The sequence below is a fragment of the Thunnus maccoyii genome, chromosome 2 (genome assembly GCF_910596095.1).
Source record: "Thunnus maccoyii chromosome 2, fThuMac1.1, whole genome shotgun sequence".
Classification (NCBI taxonomy): Eukaryota; Metazoa; Chordata; class Actinopteri; order Scombriformes; family Scombridae; genus Thunnus; species Thunnus maccoyii.
In genome coordinates, this window is record NC_056534.1 from 4,965,276 (window position 1) to 4,982,659 (window position 17,384).

Here is a 17,384-nt window from a genome sequence, read left to right on the forward strand (position 1 = left end):
AAGATGACACAGGTGGCTTGGGAAACTGCTGTCACTTCCAAAGCAGGAGGGAAAAAAAAAAGGGCCTGCCAGCTCAAACACTGAAGCGTCATACAAGTCTGCTGCCTCAAAAGATCACCCTCATAACAGTCCAAAGGGGGGTGACAAAAGGCAGCATAGGGACACTGGGCGTAACCGCCATGTCCACCAACTGTGTCGAGATAGGCATTCACACAGTGGAAGCTTTAGAAGGCCATACGCAGAGATTCTGGCCCAGAAGTGTGACCAGACAATGGACAGATCAGATGATGACCACAGCATCTCTGACCACAGTTCAGTACATGGCACCATCTATCAGACAGTGACAGTGCCTCTGAATGCCTCTCTCCCTCTGGCTTCATGGAGTGTTACAGCCCAGAGCCACAAGTTAGAAACTTAAGGCACAAGAGGCAAGAGGAAAAAGTCGTTCTCATCACTGAATACTCTGAGTCTGTTCTGAGATCTACATACACATCATTACTCTCTTTTGTGAACCAGAATGTTTTCTCAACTGTAGTATCATGATCATTTATTCTGGATGGGTATCTGTAGGTGCACTTTATGTCCACTGTTGATCCTTTCATGACACAGATCTGAGTAGAAGTGTAAGTCACTCCCCAGTCATTCTGACCCTGTACCACTGTAACACAGAGCACATCAGAAACCACAATCACATTCATAACAAGTTAAGAATCAATGAATAAGACAAAGTGGATCATGGCACCAATATGATTTTATCTGCAGTCATTGTCATTCAAAGCTCCTCATCGTGCATCAATCTAACTAGAACTGAACTGGAATACAGTATTTTATCAGTTATTTATCATATCTTATAATTTCTTACTGTTGAGTGTTTCAGCTTTAGTCCATTCATTCTGCAAGTTTTTACTTTTGTTCCCTTTGTTTGTTGTAGTTTTAAAAAAGTTAAAGTTGAACACTTGAAATGTGTCTCTTATTTGTTATCAAAGAAGTCATTCAAACATGAAATGAGTAAAAAGACATTTAACTAACTTTTTTTTGAGTGGAGCAGCAGATCAGTGGTACATCAATGTTGTTTTCACTTCATTAAAACTCAGACTTGTTCTGTTTCATTATTTTTCCCCATGTTCATTTACTTTTCATACACTTTATTTCTTTATTTTATGACTTTCATTATGTTATTTCTGAATTGTGCCTGGGTGAACACAGGTATAGAAAAGTCTAAAAGGCCTAAGATATTTATACATACTTTGAATTTACAGTACAAAGAAACAGTTTTAGAAGCTGTTTACAGTTAATCTCTCTGTGCACTGAGACAGAACATCGTACAGTCTGAAGGTGCAGTGAAGGAACAAGAATGTATTGAACCTGTGAACATTAATGCAGTTTTACTGAACAGGATAGGAAGAAGAAAATGAATCATTAGAGAGTCTGTGGTTGTCTTGGTTAGTTTCCTCTCTGTTAGTTCTTTGGTCAAGTTGCTGCTGAGTTAAGTGTGAAAACCACAGAGAAATGCAGAACATGACGTGAGGGAAACTGTTGAAAGTGGCTGAAACAAAATAGGTGACAATAAGTTTTAACAGGGAGGGACAACTGTTATAACTGTAACAGCTATAACAGTTGTCCAGCTCTACAGTACAGAGTGCAGAAATTACCAAATAGAATTAAAACATCATAACGAGATGAAATTCTCAGTGCATTGCTGTACCATCATAGAACTATGTATATATGCATATGCATGTATAAAAATATATGATTCTTACAATCCATGGAGGGAGGGTGGACAAACCTTATTAGCTAGACACCCCCACTCCCACCACCCATGACACAGACACAGCTGAACATCTTAATATAATATTATTAAAGTATTCAGCAGTAAATATTGATGTTATTTATTTTTTTTTTTACCATTTTGTCTTCATTCAACAGCTATAGTTTACACAAAAATAAACAGAAGTGAATGTTTGGTGTTGTAGAGTTTAAAAGTTATTCATCATACTGCATCACACATACATCAAACCTAGAAAAGTGCTGGGATATTTTATATTTACTTTCTTAAAATGACTTCATGCTGCTCTGAATAAGTGTGCTAAATGTCCTACAATGTAAATGTAGATATACAGTACCTGACACAGAGAGAAGGAAGACAACAAATCCACTCGCTGCTGCTGTTAAACTCATAGCTGCTCCTCTCATCTCTCTGTGAGGCTTCAGAGACAATAAAATACATCAAATAATGTACAAAACATGTAATAATCATATCAGTAAACTATTCTACTTACAACAGAGAAGGACGTTGTCTGTTAAGATGCTCGTCCTCTGTGATCTGTGAGCAGAAGTCACATATTTAAAGAAAAAATATTCCATGTGACAGATGTGTGACATTTGGTTTGATGCATTTCTTCACACTTCTAGTGCATGTTAAGACACTGAATACACCACCATGAGTTCAAAGAGATGTACTGCATCAGTATGGGATGTAAGAAGTCACATGATGAGCACAATGTTTATTGTAACTATTAAGAAACAAGTAAAAAGCAAAGTTCATCAAAACATGATACAGAAATCTATGTGTAAATCAGATGACAAAATGTTTTACATCTGCAGTTGTAAACTCACTCATTCACAATCATTCTGACTGTAACACAGAGCACATCATCAGTGATGAAGCCTGAATCTGCAACACTGAAGCTTCACCACTAGAGGACAGTGAAACATCAGAGATACTGAATCACAACCCTGAAACGACATTTTACCATCAATCACTGATTGTTTAGACACATTTAAATTTACTTTTAGTACTTTTCACTTTTTATGATTGAGTCGCATCTTAATCTGTTTACTCTTGACATTAAATTCATTAAACATTACAGTTAAGTTTCTAATTACAATATTGTGGAAACTGGCTGTTTATTCAGCCACAGTGATACCTGGATAATGTGACATTCAGCAAAGTGTGATAGAACCGAGATTATGTTTGAATTTAATGTGTGAAAATATACAGTATACTGCACATGGTGTGAATGTGATGCTTCCAGTTTGATGTCTCTGTTCTGAACAGACTTAATGAGCTTTGTGAGCCAGGACAGGTGCAAACCAGGAAGCCAATCAGAATTCTTCAAAAGTGATTTATTATGTATACATTTAAAATAACATTTAACATAACAGCTCTAAGCCTAAGTATCAGTAATATGGAAAAGGACAAAGGCGTAAAGTACAATAATATTGCCTGCATCACCTCAGATAGAACACTTAATATACATAAACACAATTATGAGTCACACACACCTGCTGCTACTGAAAACTGAACATGAAAACGTCCACATCATCCTCTACAGCCTCTCTCTCCACTGTCATATTTCACTGTTGTACTACTTTCTGCTTCCATCAGGTGAGTCCAGCCTCTGGTTCAACTGCATCACAACAAAATCACATGAAATTTCGGTGAGTTTATTCTCCTAACTACAACTACAAATCTGATGTTGGCCATTTTTTTTTCCTTTCAGGAGGCTCCAGCCTGACTGGACTTTACTCCACATCTTCCTGCTCCTCTGTGTCTTCTGTCTGCTGCAGCGACGACCTGCAAGTCTGAGACGTTCTCATACACAGAAGAGTCCAACTGATGGAGAGAGATGACAATATACGACTCAATGAACCTCATTCATGCAATTTGCATACTGTTAGAATTATTAAAATATTTTTAATATTAATGCTTCAGACTAAATTCTGTGTTGACCTTTAAGGCCTAAAACATTTCTGGTTTCCACTCAGCAAGTTGTTCTTTACATTTAAATTCACTTTACAGCTTCATGTTGATAAAAAAAATGTGTTCTCATGCATTTATAAGACAAATAATCATAATTGTATTTTAGGGTAAGGTTTGTCAATAAAGTCTCTCTGTTGGCCTGTTTTTTTCCTTTCATGAGGCTCCAACCTGACTGGACTTTACTCCACGTCCTCCTGCTCCTCTGTGTCTTCTGTCTGCTGCAGCGACGACCTGCAAGTCTGAGACGTTCTCATACACTGGAGAAGAGTCCAACTGATGGGGAGAGATGACAATATAAGACTCAATGAGCCTCAATCATGCAATTTGCATACTGTTAGAATTTTTAAAATATTTTTAATAATAATGCTATTTTTTAATTCTGTGTTGACCTTTAAGGCCTAAAACATTACTGGTTTCTACTCAGCAAGTTGTTCTTTACATTTGAATTCCCTTTATGATTTTATGTTGATAATAAAATGTGTTCTAGTGCATTTATAAGTCAAATCATCATAACTGTATTTTAGGGTAAGTTCTGTCAATAAGGTCTCTCTCTCACCTCTATAGTCTCTACAGGTTCATTCAGTTCAGTGGTGGAGCTCAGAGTTTTCTTCTTCCTGGATTGAATCCATCAAGAATAAGAAATTTAACAAAATGAAATTCATGACTTTGAAAATGTTTTTATGAGAAAATTAAAGAAGGGGTATCTTCTTTGTCGTTTTACCACATCCACAGACTCAAGAGAAGCAGAGGAATCAGCATCAGGACCACCAGAATCACCACGATGATATTTATTATAATTACTGATTTCCCTAAAAGGAGACCAACAGAAAGGAGATATGGCTTATCAATAAATGTAGTATACAGGTGTGTGTGTGTGTGTGTGTGTGTGTGTATGAAGGTCAATGAACATAACTTGCCTGCCACAACAGTCAGATATAAGGTGGAGTTATGACGTCCTCTTCTGTTCTGGGCTTCACAGTAATAATTCCCACTGTGTTCAGGTCTGACATCAGTGATGGTGAAGATCTGTCCTGATGCTTTTGGTGAGTCTTCATTCTCCTTGTACCAGGTATAAGTAGCTGCTGGGTTAGCATCACTGCTACAGGTCAGATTCACTGAACTGCCCTCCACTATCTCACCAGAGGGACTCACTGACACAGAGGGAAGCTTTGGAGCATCTGGGGGGCAACATGTATAGAGACCAAACAAATCAGTGTTTTTCTTTGGGTTCATTTTTATGCATACAAAACCAGCAGGAGGGGACCAAAGAAAAAGCGGCCATGCTAGAATCTGCCTTCAGCCTTTCTACTTTAGAACATGATATTTCTACCAGCCTGAACTCAGATGGCAGTTAATTCATAACATATTGTTAAACCCCACTTTGTATGTCAGAGATTTGATTTGTTTTGTACTTACACTGGACATTAATGAATAAAGACGTAGAGTTCTCTCCATATTGATTCTCAGACTTGCAGTGGTAGATCCCTCTGTCTTCAGAGCTGATGGAGGTTAAATGATAAATTCCTTCTGGTCCTTGAAGCAGTGTTTGGTTCTCCTTGTACCAGGTATAATTAGCTGCTGGGTTAGCATCACTGCTACAAGTCAGAGTCACTGAACTGCCCTCCACTATCTCACCAGAGGGACTCACTGACACAGAAGAGGACTTTGGAGCATCTATAAAAGATATATTAACACAGATTATTTTACTACAGTGGCACATGATTTTAAAACAGCATCATGCATGTGGCAGCATCTGGAAACTTGAAGGTGGTCTGGTTAATGGATGAATAGTGGATATTGTATATATGTTTTGCTGTCTCCTGTTGCTCTGCACGGCTTGTGAGATGTCTTGTGAGTGCTTATTTTGCTGTTATTGTCTGTCTGTAATTTTTAAGCATCATATCATTAGTTTCAGAACATCTCGCCATGGGACTGGAGTTAAAAATCAGCCAGCTGACTAACACAGAGATGTTGATTAATGTGTGTTGTCCTTATAAATAAATGAAATATCTGAAAGTTTGAACTGAAGGAAACAGAACTGTTAAATTTTACTTTTACAGCAGAAGAAAACAGACATGATCTGCAAAATGCTTTTTGGTTAAAAAAAAGTGCAAAGATGTTTGCTGCTGGTTCTCAGCTGTACAGTAATACTCTCCAGAGTCAGAGGACTGGATGGAGCTGAAGACAAGCTGTGGTTCTTTACTGAGAGGTTGAAGGTCTGGATTTACATTTTTCTTGTACCAGGTGTATTTAGCTGCTGGGTTAGCATCACTGCTACAGGTCAGATTCACTGAACTGCCCTCCACTATCTCACCAGAGGGACTCACTGACTCAGAGGGAAGCTTTGGAGGATCTGTAAGATGATGTGATATAAACACATATTAACTTTAAGATGTGAATATTATCATAAAACAAAGTCTGTTTCATTTGCTGATAATTTATACTCTAAAGACAATAATGGAGGCAGGAATAAATGAAAGAACGTATAAGAGAATACATTTTCAATTTTCTTTTTAATGTTTGATTATTACCACTGACCAGTGTACTGTCTCAGTTATTCACTGCCTTTCATGCAAGCAGATTTAGACTCCTGCTGGTGGGAGCAGATTGATAATTACTAATCATTAATCAGTTGTCTTTTTCTGTATTTGTTTTTCCTCTCTCGGATTGTGTGTGTGTGTGTGTGTGTGTGTGTGTGTCTGCTGAGTTGTCATATCACTAAGTGTTATTGGCCCTGTAGTGTCAGATAACTATCCGCCTCACTGTCACACATCTTTTTTGTTTTCTTCTATAAATCTTGCTGTCTCTACAAACATTCTGAAGACATTACGTTGCTCGGTATGGTGTCCCTGCACTTGAATACACTCACACCTTAGCACAAGCCAGCAGGTTATTAAAAAAAAAAAAAAAAAAAAAAAAACCCAAACAATTGATATCACATTTTGGTCTGAGTAAAATAGTTATGTTAATAAAAGTACAAAGTATAAATGGAAAGGTGTAAGAGGTAAAACTGGGTCTGACTTGTTGTAGACTATGTGGGTTAAAGTTTTTACTTGATGTGTTAGTGAAACATTGTGGAGAAAACTCACACACTGAAGGAGAGGGGAAAGACTCATATCCTGATAGAGCACAAGAATACTCGTCCTCAGGAACAACTGGGTGCAGATGAAAATATATATCTTTTCCCTCCATTTGCTGGCCATTCTTGTACCAGATGTAGGAAGGATCATCAGGCAGCTGACAATTGCTGTGACATGTCAGCTCTGTCCAGGTGGGATGCTGGTTGGGGGAAGATTTTCTAACATTCACTTGGAAGTCTGGATCTGTGAACAATAAACAGAAATGTCATTTGGAATTAACTGTCAACATACAGCACATACAAGAAAATATTCACATGTGCACAGTAACATTTCCTAAATGATCTGAAACATCTGAAACTAACTCATCACAACGTCAAGGAATCAACCATTTATAACAAAAAGTTATAAAGTTAAATTTGATGGAAAAGAACCTGCTCTTTGAGGGAGCTCTCAGAGAATCCAAGCAGTAATGAAGATTTTACTGAATAACCTTAATAATCACATAGATGAACATTAGATTTGAAAGAAATAAAGAATACCAAAAGCATAGCACATAATGAGGAGACTGGGGCAGCAGATGGTGTCAGCATTAGCATGTAAACAAAGTAATAGTAAGAAGTGTCGGGTTATAATGGAAGCACTGTCCACTTCTATGAATATGATGACCATTATTAGTCAGCTGGTAGCCAAGCAGCTGGTAAAGCTCTGTGCTCTGCCTGAACTAATGTTTTGCTCAATTTAAAATGAAAATGTTACCTGTGACAGTCAAAGTGACTCCAGGTGAACCAGAATATTTCCATCCTTTGTTTGTTGTGAACCTGAACTTGTATTCAGCTGAGTCGCTCTCTCTCAGGTCTGTGATTGTCAGAGTGCAGTCGTTCTTATCATAGTGATACTGAACACGACCTGAATATTCTGAATCTGTTCTCAGATTCACAGGGTCATTATCAGGCCCTTTAGTAAACCAGAACGTTTCCTTAATTTCAGTATCATTGTCATTTATTCTGGATGGGTATATGTAGGTGCAGTTTATCTTCGCTGATGATCCTTTGAAGGCACAGATCTGAGTAGAAGAGTACATCACTCCCCAGTGACCCGCTGTAACACAGAACACAACAGAATCCACAACCAGACTCACAACAACATCAGAGAACAGACTTTAATCTGTCATGAAGGTCCTTCAGTATGTAAACCTGCTGTGATACTGCATGGGCCTCCTTCTTACCACCTTAGAGAAGGACATGAGACATATTTAAAAAGCTTATGGCACCAACACAAGGACAAACATAAAGAGTGTTTTACACTTGAGTACCACAAAATGCAATCAATAATGCAATGTTTAAGTTTTTAATTTAAGTTCATGTGTGGATCAACACATTCAAAAAAACTGTTAATCTAGATACAATTTAAAAAAGAAAATGTATAATCATTAGATGTGGAGCCATGTATACTGTAGGGTTTCAAGTGATCTCACAGCTGTCTGGGAAATGTAGTATTTAGCATCACTCCTTTCAGTTAAGAATGCACTTGAATAAACTGTAGAAATAAACTACATACATTTCACAGTGCATTTTTTTCCTTTAAAGAGCAATTTAACTCCAGCTGAAATCTTGTCTTTACTGCCCTCCAGTGGTTTAACCTCTGATGCAGAAGTGCACTCCAGGGTGTGTCAGTACACTGTGACAACACTGTTTGATGTGGTGACAGGTGCAACAGAACACGCTAATGCTGTGACACATTCAGTTATGGTACATTAGCTAAAACACTCCACTAGATGGCGTAAAAGACTGAAGTAAACTCACACAGTGAAGGAGAGGGGAACTTCTCATGGCCTTTCACAGCACAGGAATAGCTGTCTGTAGAATCAAAGCTGCCTGAATAAGAATTAGATGTTTGTCCCGATATGTCCTGTCCATTCTTGTACCAGATGTAGGAAGAACCATCAGGTAGATGACAGCTGCTGTGACACTTCAGCTCTGCCCAGGAAGGATTGAATGTTGATCTGCTCACCTGCACCTGGAGATCTGCATATGTGAATAAAGGGAAAAAAAAGAAGAAAAGACTTGATTTTAAACTTAACTGTCAACATTCAAACATACAAGAACACACACATACACTTGTGTTCACCTTTTGGAATTAAATTATTAAATCTTCTAATGAAAATGTTACCTGTGACAGTCAAAGTGACTCCAGGTGAACCAGTAAATCTCCCTCCTTGGTTTGTGATGAACCTGAACTTGTACTCAGCTGAGTCGCTCTCTCTCAGGTCTGTGATTCTCAGAGTGCAGTCGTTCTTATCACAGTGATACTGAACACGACCTGAATACTCTGAGTCTGTTCTCAGATCCACAGGTTCTTTATTACTCAATTTAGTATACCAGAATATTCTCTCAACTTCAGTATCATTGTCATTTATTCTGGATGGGTATCTGTAGGTGCAGTTTATGTTCACTGTTGATCCTTTTAAGGCACAGATCTGAGTAGAAGTGTAAGTCACTCTCCAGTCATTCTGACCCTGTACCACTGTAATACAGAGCACATCAGAAACCACAATCACATTCATAACAAGTTAAGAATCAGTGAATAAGACAAAGTGGATCATGACATCAATATGATTTTATCTGCAGTCATTGTCATCCAAGCTCCTCGTCATGCATCAGTCTAACTAGAACTGAACTGGAATACAGTATTTTATCAGTTTTTTTTTAAATCATATTTTATGTGACGGGGCGCCCGTGAATACTCCGTCATGCCCTAACCGGCGTGCGTTTCTCTCTCTCTTGGCCGGAGAGAGAGCGCCGGGGCCGGGAGCGCACAGCGCGCAGCGCTCCCACTGTTCCTGCGGAGCCATGCTCCAGTTAAAACTGTTCCTTGCAGACCCACACTTGTGTCCCGCAGTCCTGCACTCCCACAAACTTTTCCCCACTGTCTGAACTCTTTTCTTCACGCTAGGCGTTCGAGGGTGCACACTCGGCGCTGACGCGACACACACATACACTAACCTGCTGCTGCTGCTGCTGCTGCCTGTGGTTGCCTCCGGGCATGGGCCAAACTGATGCACTTCCTGGACACACTATAAATAGCGCTTGGTGGCGCGCTTAGGAGGGTCATGTGACCGTGGACTATACCATCAACATCGTATGGACTGATATTTTATGGTTTATTTTGGTTTGGGGGTATTTGGCCATCGCTGTATGGAGGGTGATTAGTGCCATTTTTCCTTTAGGCGAAGTATATCATTGATTTTTGAATTTATGTTTGTTGCGATGTCAAATTTGAACGTAGGACACTATAATTTGTTAATTGGTTTGCCCGGGGGAGGGGCTAAGAATATATAAGGGGGAGCTCCCCTCATTTAGGGTTGGTTGGGTTTTTGTGGGTGACAAACCGCCAGTGTGAAACCTGTCGTGTAAATACTTTTTTTTGTTATTAGGGTTTTTCCACTTCTGCACTGTAAATATTTTTGCCACTCTTGTTTGGGGAACTTGGTGTGAATAAAAAAAATCACCAGGCTGAAGTTTCTCGTCGTCTGAGCCATCATTGAAAGCAAACCCGCAACAATATTTTATCATTTGTTACTGCTTTAGTGTTTCAGCTTTAGTCCATTCATTCTGCAAGTTTTTACTGTTGTTCTGTTTGTTGTAGTTTTAAAAAAAGCTTAAGTTCAATGCCTGAAATGTCTCTTTTACATCCTATATTCAACATTCACTTTATCTTTCCTTATGTTCATTTACTTTATAATTCAATCTATAATTCTCTTTGAAAATCGTTTTTTACTTTGACTTTTATTTCTAAATGAAGCCTGGGTGAACACAGGAGTCCAAGACAAAATGTTTTCTTTGAATTTACAGTACAAAGATCCACATTAGATGCTGTTCACAGTTAATCTCTCTGTGCACTGAGACAGAACATCGTACAGTCTGAAGGTGCAGTGAAGGAACAAGAATGTATTGAACATGTGAACATTAATGCAGTTTTACTTAACAGGATAAGAAGAAGGAAATGAATCATTAGAGAGTCTGTGGTTGTCTTGGTTAGTTTCCTCTCTGTTAGTTCTTTGGTCAAGTTGCTGCTGAGTTAAGTGTGAAAACCACAGAGAAATGTAGGACATGAGGTGAGGGAAACTTTTGAAAGCAGCTAAAATAGAATAGGTGACAATAAGTTTTCACAGGGAGGAGCAACTGTTATGACTGTAACAGCTAAAACAGTTGTCCAGCTCTACAGTACAGAGTGCAGAAATTACCAAACAGATTTAAAACATCATGACGAGATGAAATTCTCAGTGCATTGCTGTACCATCATAGAACTATGTATATATGCATATGCATGTATAAAAATATATGATTCTTACAATCCATGGAGGGAGGGTGGACAAACCTTATTAGCTAGACACCCCCACCCCCACCACCCATGACACAGACACAGCTGAACATCTCAATATAATATTATTAAAGTGTTCAGCAGTAAATACCGCTGTTATTATTTTTACCATTTTGTCTTCATTCAACAGCTATAGTTTACACAGAAATAAACAGAAGTGAATATTTGGTGTTGTAGAGTTTAAAAGTTATTCATCATACTGCATCACACATACATCAAACCTAGAAAAGTGCTGATCTGGGATAATTTATATTTACTTTCTTAAAATCACTTAATGCTGCTCTGAATAAGTGAGCTAAATGTCCTACAATGTAAATGTAGATATACAGTACCTGACACAGAGAGAAGGAAGACAACAAATCCACTCGCTGCTGCTGTTAAACTCATAGCTGCTCCTCTCATCTCTCTGTGAGGCTTCAGAGACAATAAAATACATCAAATAATGTAAACAACATGTAATACTCATAGTCAGTAAACTATTCTAATTACAACAGAGAAGGACGTTGTCTGTTAAGATGCTCGTCCTCTGTGATCTGTGAGCAGAAGTCAGATATCAGAACGGTAAATGACTTGATTTACTTCCTCTTTCTTAGTATTATGAATATGCATGAGGAGCCAAATGACAGGAAATGCCTAAGTTTAAACTAAGTTTTACTTAAGATAATCTATGCTAGAGAAAATAATAGAGCATTGTTTTAATTAGAGAAGAGAAATAATGAGATTTTTTAAATTATATTACTCTTTTTAAGTGTGCGCACAGTTCAGTGTCTAAAGAAAAAACATGACACGTGACGGATGTGTGACATTTGGTTTGATGCATCTCCTCACACTTCTAATGCATATTAAGACACTGAATACACCACCATGAGTTCAAAGAGATGTACTGCATCAGTATGGGATGTAAGAAGTCACATGCTGAGCACAATGTTTATCGTGAGTATTATGAAAAAAAAGTATAAATGCAAAGTACATCAAAACATGATACAGAAATCTATGTGTAAATCAGATGACAAAATGTTTTACATCTGCAGTTGGAAACTCACTCATTCACAATCATTCTGACTGTAACACAGAGCACATCATCAGTGATGAAGCCTGAATCTGCAACACTGAAGCTTCACCACTAGAGGACAGTGAAACATCAGAGATACTGAATCACAACCCTGAAACAACATTTTACCATCAATCACTGATTGTTTAGACACATTTAAATGTACTTTTAGTACTTTTCACTTTTTATGATTGAGTCGCATCTTAATCTGTTTACTCTTGACATTAAATTCATTAAACATTACAGTTAGAGCTTCAGTTTCAGATATAAACAGCTCACATGACAATTAAGATCTTCTTCAATACAAACTGTCTGTGCATCTTCATTTTAGCAACATCTCAAACCATCATTTTTTTGCTGTAATCATTCATCCTGTTCATATTAACCATAAAGATCCCTTCATAATGCACTTTCAATGTAAGTTATGTGGTATCAAATCCACAGTCCTCCTCCTGTGAAAAAAATATATTTATAAGTTTATTTAAAGCTATTATGAAGCTTCAGCCATCCAAACTAGTCATATTGAGTCAATATCTTTTGTTATTATGTTTTTAGTACCAAATTTCCTCTTTTTGTTACGATCCCTCCACTGCAGCTGAACAGGAAAACACTGTCCATCAAGACACAAAGATGACATTTCTCACTAAAAAGACTGTAAGTGTAGAATATATCCACTTTGGACTAACTCAGATGTCTGAAGCCTCATATTATCTTCATACAAACTTTTAAATATATTTTTAGTCAAAACGAGGACTGTGGACTTTGTCCCCCATCATTTACATTGTAAGAGCATTAGAGCTAATGCTCTTACAATGATCTTCTAATGGTCAGTATGAACAGGAGGAATGATGACAGTGAGCAACACCTGTTTCACTGTTCATATGGGCACCTGACTGTTGTTTTAAGACAGACTTGAAAAAATTTGAACCCATCCTTCAAAGCTGAAACTTTGTTCACACTATCGCCCTCTGCAGCAGTGAAAGGGAACTGAAATTAAATTCTAATTACATTTTTTGTGGAAACTGGCTGTTTATTCAGCCACATCGATACCTGGATAATGTGACATTCAGCAAAGGTGATTGAACCAAGATTATTTTTCAATTTTCTGTATGAAAGTATACAGTTTACTGCTCATGGTGTGAATGTGATGCTTCCAGTTTGATGTCTCTGTTCTGAACAGACTTAATGAGCTTTGTGAGCCAAGACAGGTGCAAACCAGGAAGCCAATCAGGACTCTTCAAAAGCAATTTATTATGTATACAATTAAAATAACATGTAACATAACAGCTTTAATCTTAAATATCTGTATAATAATATAGCCTGCATTACCTCAGACAGAACACTCAATATACATAAACACAATTTACTACTGAAAACTGAACATGAAAACGTCCAAATCATCCTCTACAGCCTCTCTCTCCACTGTCATATTTCACTGTTGTACTACTTTCTGCTTCCATCAGATGAGTCCAGCCTCTGGTTCAACTGCATCAGAACAAAATCACATGAAATTCAGGTGAGGTATATCTCCTAACTGTAACTACAAATCTGATGTTTTTGCCATTTTTTTCCTCTCAGGAGGCTCCAACCTGACTGGACTTTACTCCACGTCTTCCTGCTCCTCTGTGTCTTCTGTTTGCTGCAGCGACGACCTGCAAGTCTGAGACAATCTCACGCACAAGAGAAGAGTCCAACTGATGGGGAGAGATGACAATATGACTCAATGAGCCTCATTCATGCAATTTACATACTGTTAGAATTTTAAAAAATTTTTAATAATAATGCTTCAGACTGTTGGGCCCCATTCCTCAGTCAAACAGAATTGGTGCCCCGTGTGAGGCTCCCCTGATATCAGCCTTTTTTTACAATATTATGCACAAAAATGTGTTCTCGTGCATTTATGAGCAAAATCATTATAACTGTATTTTAGGGTAAGTTCTGTCAATAAGGTCTCTCTCTCACCTCTATACTGTCACACCCTGCCTGGACTTTGTGTTTTTTTTGGTCTCTTTGTGTTTTTGTATTCTTTGGGGTTTCCTGGTTTGCACTTTTGTTTTGTCCTTCTGGTCATATGGGTTTTCTTGTTATATTTGGGTGGTGGGTTGGGACTGCCTTTTGGTATTTAGCCTGGCATGTCGTATACTTAAGTTTAGGTTCATAGTGGTTCTTGGACAGGTTGATGTGGTTTGTGAACTTGGGTTTGTGGTTAGTCTTGGATGGGTTACTGTAGGTGGCGTTGAGTTTGTTTTCTGGGTTTTGGTTTTCTGTTGCTCTGTTTCCCTTGTTTGTTCATGTACTCCTCCACACTTGCCCAGCATTTGGACTCATTAGCCCTGCCCTGTTTTCCCCACACCTGCCCTGTGTTAGCCTCATCACTCCTGCCCTGCTCCTTGTGTTTCCTCAGCCAATCAGCTCCCTGTATGTTCACTCCCCTCTCCTGAGTTCTCCACCCATCTCCCCACCTGCACCTCATCTTCTCGTTAGTTCAGTTTCTTTTTAAGTCCTAGTTTTCTGTTCAGTCCTTGTTGGATCATCTTATTTGTCTTGTCTGCTAGTTCTGTTCTTTACCATTTCATGATTAAAGGAGATTTTCGTCAACTCTGCATTCTGGCCTCTGCATTTGGGTCCACTCCTGCTTCCCCAACCTGACATATAGTCTCTACAGGTTCATACAATTCAGTGGTGGAGCTCAGAGCTTTCTTCTTCCTGGATTGAATTCAACAAGAATAAGAAATATTTAACTCAATGAAAGACATGACTATAAAACTTTGAAAATGTTTTAATAAGAAAATAAAAGAAGAGATGTCTTCTTTATTGTTCGTCCAAAGACTCAAGAGAAGCAGAGGAATCAGCATCAGGACCACCAGAATCACCACAATGATAGTCATTATAATTACTGGTTTCCCTAAAAATTGAGACCAACAGAAAGGAGATATGGCTTATCAATAAATGCTGTATATGTGTGTGTGTGTGTCTGAAGGTCAATGAACATAACTGGCTGTCAAGGTGGTGTCCAGCAAAGGATGTGGGCTTCATAGATAATTGGCAGACCTTCTGGGGAAGACCTGATCTGATTGCATACATCCCACTTTGGATGGAGCTGCTCTCATATCTAGAAATATGGCTGAGTTTATTAGTAGACCAAAACCATGACAACCCAGAGTTGAGACCAGGAAGCAGAGCTGCAGTTCTACACGCTTTCTACGCGCAGTTCTCTGCGCTTCCATTAGAGCAGTTACCCACCCAAAACCACATAGAGACTGTGTCTGTCCCCCGACCACTTAAATCAATTAAATTAAATAAGAGAATTAAATGTGGACTCTTGAACATTAGATCTCTGTCATCTAAAGCTGTATTAGTAAATGATTTAATCTCAGATCATCATATTGATTTATTGTGTCTTTCTGAAACCTGGCTGTGTCAAGAAGAATATGTCAGCCTAAATGAATCCACTCCCCCAGTCATATTAATACTCACATTCCTCAAGACACTGGCTGAGGAGATGGAGTTCCAGCCATTTTCAACTCAAGCCTAATCATCAACCCTAGACCTAAATTTAATTATAACTCATTCGAAAGCCTTGTTCTTAATCTCTCTCAGCCAACCTGGAAAACTTTACAGCCAGTTCTATTTGTTATAGTGTATCGTCCTCCTGGCCCGTACTCTGAATTCCTATCTGAATTCTTAGAGTTTTTATCAAACTTAGTCCTTAGTATAGATAAAGTAATTATAGTAGCTGATTTTAATATTCATGTGGACGTCGATAATGATAGTCTCAGTACTGCATTTATCTCATTATTAGACTTAATTGGCTTCTCTCAGTGTGTAAATAATCCCACTTACTGTCTTAACCGCACACTCGACCTTGTTCTGACTTATGGGATAGAAATTGAACATTTAATAATTTTTCCACAAAATCCTATTTTACCAGATCACTTTTTAATAACTTTTGAATTCCTATCACTGGATTACACACCATTAGACAAAAATGTCCTCACTAGATGTCTATCTGATAGTGTTGTAGATAAATTTAAGGAAGCAATTCCATCAGTACTGAATTCAATGTCATGTCTCAATACTACAGAGGACTCTTATGTTAACTTTAGTCCCTCCCAAATTGATAATCTTGTTGATAGTGCTGCAGGCTCATTACGAATAACACTCGACTCCATCGCCCCCTTAAAAAAGAAAATAATAAAACATAAGAGGTTAGCTCCATGGTATAACTCCCAAACCCGCAAATTACAGCAAACATCGCGAAAATTGGAAAGGATTTGGCATTCCACCAAAGTGGAAGAATCTCGCTTAGTCTGGTGTAACACCTACAAATGTATGGACACAATGGTTAGGTTTGGATCACTATTTTATGTATATTTTTCTGTGAAAAAGGCCAATTTTAAATATGTTTTATTTGGGTTTAAACTTTGTTTTGTGAAGTGTGCTTTTCTGTTCTGCCACAAGAGGGAGTAGTCACCAGAGTGAGCGCTGGTTGTACACTGCGTAAGGCTTCCGTTCCTCAAACAGAGAACAGCCTGCTGAACGAACACAACTATCGTCTCCTGTCTCTGCTTCCCTGTATTAAACAGGACACGTCATCTGACTACAGGTAACTCATGCCTGACGCCTGTTACACTGGCAAGATAGTCTTAAAACATATAGGAAGGCCCTCTGTAATACCAGAGTTAAAGACCACGGTCTTGACCTGCTCTATGTGGAAAGTGCCCTGAGATGACTTTTGTTGTGATTTGGCGCTATATAAATAAAAATTGATTGATTGATTGTTTGATTGAACTTGCCTGCCACAACAGTCAGACATAAATTGAAGTTGGACGTCCTCTTCTGTTCTGGGCTTCACAGTAATAATTCCCACTGTGTTCAGGTCTAACTTGGATGTCTGAAGCCTCATATTATATTCAGATATTTTAAATATATTTTTGGTCAAAACGAGGACTGTGGATTTTGTTTTCCATAACTTACATTGTACGAGCATTAAGATGGGATCTTCTAATGGTCAGTATAAAGAGGAGGAATGATTACAGCAAGCAACACCTGTTTCAATGTTCATATGGGCACCTGACTGTTGTTTTAAGGCAGATTTGAAAAAATGTGA

General features: G+C 38.3%; 2 protein-coding genes across 3 annotated transcripts in view; both read right to left on the reverse strand.

Annotated features, from left to right (window-relative positions):
* Window positions 1–3,167: 3,167 nt before the first annotated feature.
* LOC121912934 overlaps window positions 3,168–17,384 on the reverse strand; it is a 183,518-nt gene continuing 169,301 nt past the window's right edge. The window contains exons 9-10 of the mRNA XM_042435513.1: window positions 3,932–4,036; window positions 3,168–3,616 (exon numbers count right to left, since the gene is read on the reverse strand). Of these exons, the coding sequence (XP_042291447.1) occupies window positions 3,500–3,616; window positions 3,932–4,036 (222 nt within the window). The 3' untranslated portion in view covers window positions 3,168–3,499. The remainder of the gene's footprint in view (window positions 3,617–3,931; window positions 4,037–17,384) is intronic.
* On the reverse strand, window positions 7,513–9,453 carry LOC121912925. Of its 2 annotated transcripts, none has more exons than XM_042435489.1 (3): window positions 9,013–9,453; window positions 8,646–8,867; window positions 7,513–7,941 (listed from the first exon to the last, which is right to left on the reverse strand). In XM_042435489.1, the coding sequence occupies exons 1-3, from the start codon at window positions 9,404–9,406 to the stop codon at window positions 7,577–7,579; spliced, it is 981 nt and encodes a 326-aa protein (XP_042291423.1). In that variant the 5' UTR covers window positions 9,407–9,453; the 3' UTR covers window positions 7,513–7,576. The 2 variants fall into 2 exon arrangements, with proteins under 2 accessions (XP_042291423.1, XP_042291433.1); XM_042435499.1 differs by having other exon boundaries at window positions 7,826–8,071.